This window comes from Hypomesus nipponensis, chromosome 6, assembly GCF_054491055.1.
Source record: "Hypomesus nipponensis isolate SF chromosome 6, ASM5449105v1, whole genome shotgun sequence".
Lineage (NCBI taxonomy): Eukaryota > Metazoa > Chordata > Actinopteri > Osmeriformes > Osmeridae > Hypomesus > Hypomesus nipponensis.
In genome coordinates this window covers 16561638-16575212 of record NC_140366.1, presented here as the reverse complement: position 1 = coordinate 16575212, position 13575 = coordinate 16561638, and the positions used below count along the sequence as shown (strand labels likewise).

At 46.5% G+C, this 13575-nt stretch overlaps 1 protein-coding gene across 1 annotated transcript; it reads right to left on the bottom strand.

Annotated features, from left to right (window-relative positions):
• Positions 1-199: 199 nt before the first annotated feature.
• Positions 200-6680, bottom strand: naa30 (N-alpha-acetyltransferase 30, NatC catalytic subunit). The gene is made up of 4 exons (XM_084700369.1): positions 5589-6680; positions 4699-4822; positions 4376-4431; positions 200-4030 (listed from the first exon to the last, which is right to left on the bottom strand). Exons 1-4 carry the CDS (start codon positions 6462-6464, stop codon positions 3893-3895), a joined length of 1194 nt encoding a protein of 397 aa, XP_084556495.1. The 5' UTR covers positions 6465-6680; the 3' UTR covers positions 200-3892.
• Between the last annotated feature and the right edge of the window lie 6895 nt (positions 6681-13575).

Here is a 13575-nt window from a genome sequence, read left to right as displayed (position 1 = left end):
AACATAATGAAGATGTCTTTCTATAGATCTTCCTAATGTGGAATGTTCTCCAATAAAGATGTCTTTTAACCCAAGAAACAGATTAAGGAATTGTGTGTGTATACTTTGTCAAGTACACTTGCTTCCAGTGAAATGTGTTACATGCATGCTTAGGAAAACAATACAACCAGACCACCAACAGTCACTCATGACAATCCACTTTACAGCATTAAAAAAATCAAATAATTTATTTCTGTGTTCTTTTTTTTTTCCACATTAAATAAAAGATATTGTCGGACATTATCAGATTGAAATCAAAGGAGGAGACAGGGGAAGAGGGACAGGGAAACAGACCTCTGACATGCAAAACCCCCTTCTTTTCCCTTAGTACACTCTATAGATGAGAGACTTCAGGGCTGCCCCCTCCCTCCTGGGGGCCTGCCCTAGACCCTGCAGCCTGGTCCTGGCCACAGTGAGTTAGCGAGAAGCAGCCGATCTATTCAGTCCTGTGTTGTCTCTCGAGAAACAGGCCCGGTTCTGAGGGGCCTGAACGGGAGCGTCCAATAAAAAGATTGAAAACACTCAATGCAGGAAAGGCCCGAGGGAGGGGTTGGTTCTGGGACAGGAGGCAATCTACTGGACGCTGGCTTGCCAGGACCAGTAGAACTCAGTCTCTCACTGGCGTATGACAGAGCTACGACATCTGAACTGTGGAGAGGCTTGTCAAGTCATCTATTAACCTACTGTTTTGAAGGTCAAGAGTAGGCATCTAATAAAGTTGACCCAAACAGGGCCACGGCTTTGAAACAGAGTGATGACGAAGCCCTCGAACTGGTGTTCGTGGTCAAAGCTCAGTTGTTTTTTGGGCCTTACACCGCAGGCTGTAATGCCCATATACCTACTGGCACTGCCAGGAACTCGGGACTGTGAAAACTAGCAGGGAGGGTCAGTAACAAGGACTTGTCCAGAACAATACTAATATCGTGCCCCAATAGTCTGGTGTCCTGACACCATCTTCTCTTCTGACGAGCACTCATGGCAAAGAACTTGAGGGGTACGACCAATATGGTGGATACCTTTCCCTGTCCTTGCAAGTATCAGTGATTATCATGAAAGGACCATAGTATTGGGTTACAGGAAAGGATCTGAGTCCATCATACCTTTTTCAATGGGACTTGACTAGAAGTAATAGTTTTTCATCAAAAAGATCTTCTCAATGACTTGTTTCCCCTCATCGACTCTGAAATCTCACCCTAGGAAATCCTAGCAAGAGAGCAAAGCTTTAAGGTTCAATCCTGTATCAGCACAATGAAACTCATTGAATGATACCGGAGTGGTTGATTGTAAGTATCAAGCACTTCCAGGTCTTGTCATGAGATCATCAATCCCCACTTCCTCAATCTCATCCTAGCCATACCGCTGAATGGGTCCAAAAATTAGCAGAGAAAAGAAACAGAAACCAGCCAATCAATCAAAAGAAAACCCCAAAGCACAAATTCACAAAAAGGTGCTCCCTCAAATATCAAATTAACAGAGGACACCCATACAAATATGCAATAACAAAATCAATAGGTCATCTGATCTGTCTTCCTAAACACACACACACACCAGACACAGACATACGCAGGCTGCTGGCTGGCTTGCTGGGTGGATAGTCTATTACTCCCTGTACTCCCTGTGGTCACTTCTTATCCTGGGACCAGTGGAAACTGATTTCCTGCAGTTCTCTAGAGTTTGTGGCAGGACTTCCTGGGAAGGGTAAGTGCCACAGGAATTGAAGCGTTTTCATCTAACTAGTGTTTGTTATTAGGCAGAGGTCCCTAACCCTTATCCTGGAAGGTGAAAGGATTGCCATACCTCTTGTTAAAACCCAACTCTACTATGACCTCACATCAAGAGAGACTTAGGGTGGGCAAGAGCAAAGGCAGACATATACACTGACAGGGCCCCCTAGTGGGAGGAAAGCAGAAGTGAAGGGGGAGCAGGGCTTATGCCACACCAGTCAAAAACACTCACTTGCACACACATTCGCACCCTTATGCTCATATAGATTGCAGCAGCCAAACAAAGTGCATCTGACCTTTGATCATTTACTCTGAAGAAAGAAAAGAGAAAGCTGCAAATGCATATTCTCTCTGCCATAATTAGTGAATAGGAAATGCCAGCTGTCTGTCATTCTTTCTTAGGTCTTGGGGTCGGAGGTGAATTGTTAGTAGATGGGTTCTGCATCAGAGAAGAGTTCTGCACACTAAACTCAGCCACTATGGGGAGTTTTGAAGTGTGCTAGTGCACTGTAAAGTGTTCTAAATAAACTCAGAGCAGTAAAAAAAAAAAAAAACTAAATAAAAACTGCTAACAATACTTTTTTTTTTTTCTTTACCAGGGATGAAAACACACAGAGTAGCTAAATTGAATAGAATCCAGCATATTTAATACTATAGCTCCAGACAGACTGGTTGCCAGGCAGACCAGAATCAGACGTGAGGCCATATTACTGAGGTCATGACAAGTGGTGCTAAGAAAACATCTGCATACAAGAGATCCTCGATGACCAAACTGCAATAGAGCAACATTTCACCACATCTACACTCCTCTTTAAGTCAAGACGCACCTCTGAAACGATCTACACTCTCTTTAGAAGGGACTTTGCAGTGTTTCAAGGGTTGGCAGTGCATTTTGGGAAACATTAGCTTTGATCAGCAAAAGGAAATAACACAGGCTCTGTAAGTGGACAACGCCAGAGCCCCTCAAGTACTTCCTGGTTGCATATCTGAGGGAATGTCAATATGGTAATGGCTCCCGCAAGCCCTCCAATCAGAATCATGGTGTGATCTGTGAAATTACTTAATGCACCAATCAGACATGCAAACAGAGGTAGTTGAGCTGGCGGGGACAGTTGGCGGTGTAACGGGGCCTTCGTTCTCAGTGTTAATCAACACACTCTCACTCACTCATACCTTCACTCATGTTAAAATAAATGCATGCATATCTTTCCAGGCGCCAGCTCTGGGGCTGAGGCAGAAAGAGACAACGTAACAGCCTGCGACCAACTGCCTCGTTTGTTTCACAACAAGGGCAACAGGGACACTGACTCAGGGAGATTAACATCACACAGAAGCGCATCAACTCATGATTCCCACCCAAGCATGCACTCACACACACACACACAACACAGCTTCACAAACACCCACCCACACCCGGGCAACCCCACCACATCCCATACACACAAGAAACAGGCTACACACTCACTTTTTCAAAAACCACAAGGCCGTACAAACACACACACTCGCACTATAGCTTTTCCAATCCCTGTTTGAATCATGAGATTAAAAAAGAAACACAAAAATAAACTCCACAAACATTTCCTTCAAGTCCGTTTTCCCCCACACTTTCTGTTTGCACTCAGTCAGACGACATGGTGTTGAGCCGAGTCCTCCAACAGGCCCGTTAGCTCTCACCTGACCCGCCTCACTTCCTCATCCATGTGGGGTCGTAGTCTGAAGGTCAAAAGAGGCAGTCAGACCTCCGTTTAGGTCACCTTTGACCCCCTCACATTCCGCTCTCCAGGTCCCACAGCTGTCAGGGGCCTCTTCATAAAAACATTTGGTGTGATTTAGGTCTGCATCAGCCTTGACAAGAGTCCTTCTAAGAAGTGTGTGTGTTTAAATGTGTCTATGTATCTGCCTATGTGACCGGTGTAGCATGTGTATTTGTATTGTAAATGTCTGTGAGTTTTGTGCAAGTGTGTGTGTGTGTGTGTGTGTGTGGTGTGCGGTGTGTCTGTGAGTGCAGTTGGAGGCCTGGGCTTGGGTGAGGCTGAAGAGTTGATACTGTGAGAACTGGTCAGCACCTGTGGTCCACCATCACCCCCCCCCCCCCCAAACCTCTCCTCCTCCCCCCTCTCCCCCTCCCTCTAGCGCAGCCACAGTTTGAGCCGCAGCGCGTCCACACCGTTCAGGTAGTATCTGAACAGCCGCTTGTCTCTGACAAAGCCCAGGTTCTCATACAGCTTCAGCGCTGACTTGTTGGTGATCTCAGTCTCCAACACCACCTGGGGAGAAAGGTAACAGGAGGGTGAGGGTGGAGTGTGTTTGTGTCATGGGGGGGAGAGTAAATTTGAATGAGAAATTAATAACGCATATGCAAACAGCTTTGGAAATGTACCGAATCTCTCCAAACAATCGTTATAGTGATTAATCAACAACAAAATGGTGGCATGTGGGATGGTTAAATTTCACTTCTATAACCAAATGATTCACTAGATTCACCTTCTCTTTTGCACTTTGCATCTGCCAGTCTATAAAGGTAGATAGTCCTGCTAGGCCACAACGGGCCTGTTAGAGATACTAGGACCGTGGGGGGGGGGACCTAGTCAGGTGTCAGGCTGGCGTCTTACCTCATCACAGTCCCCTTCTACCATAGCATAGATGGCCTTCTTCACCAGGTTAGTACCTGCAACAAGCACACCAACAGGATGAGAATCACAAATGGACAATCAATGACAAACTGCCATGTTTTACATTTACTCATTTAGCAGACGCTCTTATCCAGAGCGACTTACAGTAAGTACAGGGACATTCCCCCCAGGGCAAGTAGGGTGAAGTGCCTTACCCAAGGACACAACATCATTGGGTCACGGCTGGGAATCGAACCGGCAACCTTCTGATTAATAGCCCGATCCCCTAACCGCTCAGCCACCTGTAGAGAAATGAGGCTCACCTATGCTTTTCCTCCGGTGTTTGGAGTCCACGGCCAACATGGCTATGTAGCCACGACGGAACATCTTCTTGTGCATGTCCAGCTTACACACTATGGCTCCAACACACTCTTGCTCCACCATGGCCTGTGACACACACGCACACATTAAGTCATCTGACTGACCAGAACACAAGTCAATCTGTCAGGTTCTTGTAGATCTGCAAAAACGGAGGGGGCTCAACTCCGACCCTGTGACCTCACACCCCTGGTGCGAAACACTTCCGCACAGGTCACATGGGCCAGCTGATAGATAGCATATGACTCGACGAGTAACTGCTAACTGGATTGAGACACAGGAAATGTGTGTGTGTGTACATCTTGTGTCGTCATGGTGAGGTACAGCTGTCAAGTGATTAGAGACACTTTATCATGAGAAACCTATCATCCACAGGAACACTCCACGATAATCTGCAATACTGGCTGGGCTAAACGAAATCCATGGGCCCCTCAACTATGGTGTATTTATAAATGGATGGGCTGTGTATACACACACACATATCACACTGTGGTCATCTTTGTATGTGACCCACTGACAGGTGATTATATATAGCCTAGAACCCTGTTCCACAGTCACACCTAAACTCACCTACCCCAACAACAAAACGATCAACTGTCTATTTTGGTGTCTGAAAGGTAGATATTATGGAAGGCGGTAGAGCCTAAAACTAAACCTAATTAAACACTGTACTATTTTAACAGGTTGTTTGAAAGGATGTCATCGAAATATGCACATTTTCATAACCATGGGAGTCTGCAGTCCACTCGGGCAAATTATTTGGTGGTCCTAGGCAACAATCACTGAAAGTGTAGGTTTTTAAACGGTCACGGTGGCGATGCATTGTAATACTCACCAGAAAGCAGAGCTGCGGCCAGTTATGGATGAAGTACCTGTACGTGTAAATTGAGTAAGGCTCAGACAAGTCCTTGGTTATCAATCTCATGATTCCTGGCATCTGTAATTCGGATTCGTAGCGGACGTAATGAATCCCATTGCTTTCTTCCTCTACTCGGCCTGGCGAGCAATTGAGATCGAGCCTACCCAGTTCTGACACCGGGGGCTCCTGTGTTGAGTTGGGTTCGCCTCCAACTCCAGACCGTGGTGCTTCGAGGCCTTCACGATCTGGGGGCTCGACCGGTGGTCTCGGGGGTTCCGTTGGGTCGCATTCCGCTTTCCTATCGTTACCGGGAAAAGCACCAGTTCCTGGATGGCTTTGGACAGTCTCAGTTCGTGTACAAGTCAGCATGCCGTTCATGCTATTGTTGTTCAAGTGAGGGTGGTTGCTGTTTTTCGAACAGAGACCGTGGTCCTCATGGTGGCAATGATCGCTATTGTTTTTATCGCTCGTAGTTCCCTCGCCACTGCTGTCACAGTTTTCTGTGGACGGTCTCGGATTGTCAGGTCGATCGTCTGTGTGTTGGTTGCTGTGGCTAACACCATCTTCCGACGGACTGACCAAGCCGTTCAACTGCTGCTCTTGGGGTTGCGTTTTGAGGTGTAGCGCTGCCGGGTTTGCGTGTGACAGCATGTTTTTCTGGTTTTTCTTGATCGACCGTTTGTCCTCGAAGCTCTGCAACTGCTGTCCGCTTCCAGAAGTTACCAAGCCCCCCCTACCGCAGCCCGATTCCTCCTCTTCCCCAGGCTCAACGCTCCCACCCCCGGGGAAGGGAGTAATTTCAGACGGGGATGCTGGCAATGCGCTACTAGGCCCAGTCGGCACTGCAGCCATCCCACTGCATTAAGGGAGAGAATTCACGTTTAGAAACCGTACAATATAGCTTCATCCAAAAGGCGATAGGGTATATAAACAAAGCACACGTCCCTTTGTCGATTATTTTGTAAATCCGGAGGTTGAATTGGCAATAATAGTTTTCCTAGCGACGTTTGTCGTTGCTTTCTCCTCAGTTTCCCTTCTGCCGGAAAATGCTGTCGCAGCAAACGCCATTGCAACAGTAGTGGGCGCTTTACGACAGTCATGGGGTTCATGACATGGTTCATGATGCTTTGCGCTCTTTTGCTCTTGGTCTGATTGAAGTTCAACGTCGGTAATAATTTTTTATAAATTACCTAAAAAAAACTCAGAACTCAAATGCTGCCCAAAAATAAATCTAATATAAATGACATCAAGAAAGGTTGTGTCGTTATAGAAGTTAAGACAGTCTGAATTGTGGCAAATCATAACCAGCCTACATAAGTTGTCATAGCTAAAACTGTTGACGTAGCCTACATTATTTACATACACATTTTACAATCATTCGCTACCTCGCATTTGGTACTCGTCAGACCTGGTGATATGCCACCAGGGGGCACCAACTGGTGTCAATTCTGTAAACTGCGCCCTGTTCACGAATGGCCAGAATTTGTCCTGCTCTCTTCTCCAGGAAGTGAGACGATAGCTAGCTTCTATGTCATAATTGAACATATAGCCTGTATTTGACATGACTAAATATCAGCTCAAACTCGAACTTCAGTGGCACATTTTAATTACAGATCAAATTCCATGTCAAACGACATCATCTCCGTTAAAATGACCTGTTAGTCAGCCCTTGTAGCCTATGCTGAAGTCAAGGGCAGCAATCTGCAAACACACTGCTTTCAACACTGGGGCAGCCTCTCTTTGGCAGTGACAAGCAGCCAGACTGGTCACAGTGGGGGAGGAGGAACCTGCAGGGAAGGGTGCAGGGGGGGGGGACACAGACCCCAGCTGGAGCATGGAAGGGGAGGGGGGGGGGGTAATGGGCTGGGCTCAGCTGGACAGCATAGGCTGGATGGTGGTCCTCAGTCCCTAGTTTGGGTGTTTGAGCAGGTGGAAAGGATTAGACTGGAGGACTGGATAAGGGGTTCACCAGATTACCATGTAAACAGCACAAATACAAACACATGCACACACGCACATGCACACACCCATACACATATACACACACCAACTCCACTTTTTTTTATACTTCATTCCATTTTATTTCGGTTTAATTTGACATTAAATGATACAGGCAAGAAACCGAAATCTGAAATTTACCAAGAAATTTGACCAATTTGACACATAATTTGACCGACATGCTCGTCCTCTGATACACACCCTCTGTTTATTGTCTGCAGTGACAACTCATAACCAACAGATGGCAGCATTGTACTGTGATTGTAATACTATGATGATGAAGTTTTGTATGTGTTTACAGTAATGGGCTGCTCGTATATTTTTTATATATGAATACATACAATAATATTTATGATCCCTATATGTGACACGGAGAATGTGTACGGAGAGAAGCTGTAAACAAGATTCAATTTGTGCATCCTATGATCCAGACTGTCCCATGTCCCTATGATCCAGACAGTCCCATGTCCCTATGACCCAGACAGTCCCATGTCCCTATGATCCAGACAGTCCCATGTCCCTATGATCCAGACAGTCCCATGTCCCTATGATCCAGACAGTCCCATGTCCCTATGACCCAGACAGTCCCATGTCCCTATGACCCAGACAGTCCCATGTCCCTATGATCCAGACAGTCCCATGTCCCTATGATCCAGACAGTCCCATGTCCCTATGATCCAGACAGTCCCATGTCCCTATGACCCAGACAGTCCCATGTCCCTATGATCCAGACTGTCCCATGTCCCTATGACCCAGACTGTCCCATGTCCCTATGATCCAGACTGTCCCATGTCCCTGTGATCCATACAGTTCCATGTCACTGTGATCACAGGCCCTGAACTCTACCTTGCCCTAACTGACCGTGTCACATCCCTCACAAAGGAATGGCAGAATGACAAGAGATCCCTCTCTTTCTCTGGATAAACATGTGTGTTTAGTTAGTTGTGGATATGTGTGTGTGTGAAAGAGAGTGTAAGAGATAAAGGTACACAGTGAGGGAAAGAGAGAGAGAGAGAGAAAAAGAGAGAGAGACAGAGAAAGAGAAATAGAGAGAGAGAGAGAGAAAGAGAGATAGAGAGAGAGAGAGAAAGAGAGAGAGAGGGAGAAAGAGAGAAAGAGAGAGTGTGGCCAAATACATAGTATTTAGTGTGTGTAAATGTTTGCTGCAAAGTGTGTCTTTTCGAGCAGTTGTGAAAGAGAGAGGAAGAGAGGAGAAAGAGAGAATGAGTTAAAGAGGAGCAAGGGAGAGAGAGAGGGAGAGAGAGAGATGGAGAGAGAGGGAGAGAACGAGGGAGAGAGTACCCGCCCTTTGAAAGCTAAGCCTTGGGGCTGAGAACTCTCTGAAGAGCTGGAATCAGACATGCACAATCAGTTCCCCTCTTCAAATCTCCTTTACAGGCCTATCTGCTTGAACAGCCTTCTCTTAATTACTTTCTCTATCACTTAGCGGTCTGTGACTGGGCTAAGAGCAGGACCATGCCAGAGACACCCAACTGGCATCAACCCCCATCTCCCCTCTTCCTTTCCCTCTCTTTCTCTCTCTCTCCTCTCACTGTGTGTTTCTCTCTGTGACTATTTCACTTCCCTCTCCGCTATTCTCGTCTTTATCTATTTATCTCCCTAACCTTGTTTGCTTTTCCTTTTTTTCTTGACTGAACCCCTCATGTTTCTGTCGTCTGTATCTCTCACTTTCTGCCTGTATCACTTCACCTGGCAGTCTCTTAAAAGCCAAGTCATGTGGCCAATACAGCAACATTATATCTTTCGACATAAAGCAGATTTCTGCTTGGGAAAGGTAAACCAATTATCTACAATCATCAGCTACAAGGAGAGTCAGACGGAATGCACTAAAACAGCCCCCCTTCCCCCTGACTGGGTCTGTGTGTAAACAGAAGAAATGGAAAGAAAACAAGATTCCTATAAGCCTTCAAAAAAAGCCTCCTGACTCAATAGACAGACAAGAGCTGCTGCCAAGTACACTTACATCCTCTCTTCTCCTCTCCTTTCCTCTGCTCTGCTCTCCTCTGCTCTCCTTTCCTCTCCTTTTCTCTCCTTTTCTCTCCTTTTCTCGTCCTCTACTTTCCCTCTCCTCTCAGACGGAAACACCTTTTCTTTCGATCCACTCCTGCTTGTCACGTTAGCAAGCAGCCCGTGCCTTCCCCGCTCCGCTCGCATCCTTCCCTCGTTCTCTCCTTTTGTGTGCTGCGTGGTCCAGGAGAGCTGTATTTAATTAGTTTCTGTTGGGTTAATTAGGGGGCTAAAGTTAGGGGGTCTGACAGGAACAAAAGCGGGTCATGCTGGACTGACGCAGGTGCTCCAGAACGGTTGCCAGATTCCACTGTTCAGATTAAAAATGCCTCTCTCTGTGTCTGGAGTGGCAGGAGCTGTCAAACTGACAGGAATTCATTGGGTTGGGATTTTCTTTTTACAGTGTTTTGTGTGCGATGGCTATCCAATACAGCTTTGCTAAAGTCTGGGGCAGAAAAATCCCAGATTTCATTTGCATTTATAAATCACAAGGGGATGGGAGATTGAATAGAGGAGTTCCTGTGTGTTGTGCAGTAGCTGGTGTCCAAAAGCTCTTCTGCATATCCATCAAAGTCCTTCAGCTCTGTGGTTCTTCTCTGTGAAGTGAAGGGTAGGACACTGTAGGATGCTGATGAAGGACAACATTTTTTCTGAGCAATGTTCAACAGCTGTGAAGTGCAGATCAAACAACCAATGAAATCAGTGAAGTAAATGTACAAAATACCAGGGAGGAGAACACAAAGAGAGAGAGACAAGCTTGTAAAAACTATACTTGGCTCTCATTTCAGAGAATTGGACTAAATAGTTGTCCTCTACAAACACAATCACATCACAGAGTGTTCGGATTCATAAGACAGTAAATGCAGGGAGTGACAAATAGTCTTTAAGTGATTTTCAATTTAGGCCTTGCTGCTGATTGATTCTCCACTTGACTAAATATGATAAAATACCTGATGAAGCAACTCAACCTTGGACACAGCGGTAGATAATCCCTGGAAAATGGGCCGGAGGAGAGAGAGATGTGGTGAGACCTTCTGACACATCATGTGGAGTCGGGCTATGCCGGAGAGAAGGCTGGACAGGGATTGGAGGAGGAGATAGAAGCCCCTGTTGAAGTGGAGAGGGATCCGAGCGGTTTTGGAATGAAGAAAGGGACGACAGTGTGCAGACAATAACAGAAGACAGAGTATGATTGGTGTGAACAGACAGAATCAGAAGGTGGACAGGTAAAGGAGATGAGAGGACATTGAAAGAGATGTATGGAAAGAGATGTGAAGACCCTTAAAGGATGAAGATGAAGATGATGATGGAGAGGAGGGGAGAGGACAGGAAGCGAAAGAAGGCGAGAGGAAAGGAAAGGAGAAGAGAAGAGGGGAGAGGACATGAGAGGAGGAGAGATGGACAGGAGGAGAGATGGAGAGGAAAGGAGAGAAGGAGGGGAGAGCAGAGGAGAGGTGTGAGCAGCCCTGGCACCATCGGGGCCCCTCACCGTGTGACGGTCCCGGGGCCCTTTAGACAGGCGCCAGCCCAGCAGGGAGCAGAGACAATCACGCTGCACCAGACTCCACGCACAGAGATGGAGGGATGAGGGAGAGAGGGGGAAAGAAAAGGAGAGAGGGGGGGGGGGGGGACAAAGAACACAGCCAGAGGGGTGAAGGAGAAGGACAGGAGAGAAGGAGGTGTGGGAAGACAGAGATAGAGAACAGGGAGAGAAAGAGAGAGGGCGTGGAATGAATGGAGGTGAAAGAGAGAGGACACAAGAAGTAAATGGGAGAGAGAGAGAGAGAGAGAGAGAGAGAGAGAGAGAGAGAGAGAGAGAGAGAGAGAGAGAGGGAGGGACGGAGAAAGGGAGAGGGTGTGCTCCCTCCATTGCAGTGTTTATCACCACTCCAGATCATGGTGTATGAACAGCGATCCAAGTCAACCATCTGCTGAGGCTAGATAAGCCTGAGAGAGCTGGGTATTGAGCTGTCACTCAGGGAGAAGGAGAGAAAGAAACAGAGATGGCGAGAAATAGGGAGAGGGTGAGTGAAATGGAGAGACTGAAAGTGGAGGGAGTGATAGTGGGGAGTGCAGAAAATCTGACGAAAGACGAGTGAAAAAGATGGGAGAGAGAAAAGAAATGGGGGAACATCTCGAATGTGAAAACAAAACTTTTCATTTTATGTTTTCAGAACTTATCTGAATCTTGTTCTGAATCTCCACAACCTGATCTTGATAACAAATTATTCCAAAGCCAATTTTACAGTTACCTGGCCCGTGCTTCATCATTAGTCACATATCTTTTAAACCTTATGCTTTCATTCTTTACACACACTCACACACACACACATACGGAGAGAGAGAGAGACCATGTGATCTTCTTTGTGACTCGCTGACCATTTTATGAAAGGTACTTCAGTGATGATAACTGATGAATGTTTGGAACGTTACACACTCACTGTGTATTCTTGATTTACTCAAGTGTGGATGATCAAGAATGTAAGTGGAGGACGAAAACCAAGGAGATGTTTGAAGCCAGGAAGCAAGTCGTCCCATGGTGTGGATCAAGATAGACCCACTCCATTTAGATTGTAGAGGTCTCTTGTTAAATGCCTTTCAGATGCAGATTCGATTTATAGATTATCGATAGGCTAGATGTGTAGAAAAGAGAAAATACGTTATTTTGCCCACGTGGTTTGAATGAAAATGATCAATCCAAACCAATTACACTCATATAACAAGCCTCAGACATCCTCACTACACTCTGTGTATGAGTATGTTTAGCATGCATGTGATTCACTGTGACTGAACCATCTTTACAGGTCCAGATTCTAGAGCTAGGGCCCTTGGGGCTTGGATTGGTTAAGGGACTTGGGCTGGTGTTGAGGCTGGGGCTCGGGCAAAGGCTGGTGCTGGAGCTGGGAATGGAGGCTACAAACTGGGAGGACTGAGTTTGGGCCGAAGGCCGGGGCATGGTTGAGGCTGGGTCTGGGTCTGGAAGGGATGGGTGGGTGGGGGGGTTCAGGCATGGGGGGTTGGGGGTTAGAAGGGGATTAGCCCAGGCCGGTTGGATCATTTTACAGCCGGCGAACCCCCCAGTCTCCTGGACAATGAGGATTAAACTTCTCTTGTTCTTCAACTCTGAATCGCCAGGACGACAAAGACAGTCTTCCTCCTGGTCCCTGGCTGGGCTGGGAGCTGCACTGGGGGGGGAGGTGGGAGACTGAAGCAGGGATGGGGGGGGAGGCAGGGGGGTCCATCATAAAATTAATCCCTCCACAATTTCCTCTCTCTTGCAAAGTGAGATATGCAGCAGACATAACTAATGAAAAGCTACAGTCATCTAAAAGGAAAACCATAAAAGCAAACATTAAACTAATGGGGCTTGTCATTAGTGCTGCTATTAGGAGAATAGAGGAGTCCATGAACTCTTTTGGTTATCAGCACAGAAGAATTGATTACTTTTCATGATCCCTCCACCCACCCTGCCTGACCTAGGAGGTGTCCAACAATGATGATTGGTTTTACTGGGACATGGGTCATGTGCAAGGTCATAGAAACAGATAGGACAGACAGACATAACCCAAATACAATTGTAATATTTGGTAACAATTTAATTGTTACAAAATGGTGAGGGCTGGTATTTGGAAATGTGATCATGGCCTGAGGCTTGATGAAAAAGGATTACTATGTGGCAGCACGTCCTCCCAAGGAACTCCGAGTGGGTTCACAATGTGGCAGGGTCTCATCCTCGGGGATGGAGAAAGGGTATCGATGAAAGAGAGAGAGTGAGTGAGAGAGAGAGAAATAGAGAGATGGAGAGATAGAGAGAGAGACTGAAGAGGACACCAGGCAGAGAGAACAGAGCATGGGAAGAGATGGGAAATTCCATGTCAAATTCCTTTTATCTGGTTGAGTAAAAAAGGGCTGAGAGAACAGAGGAAGGAGAGCTCAC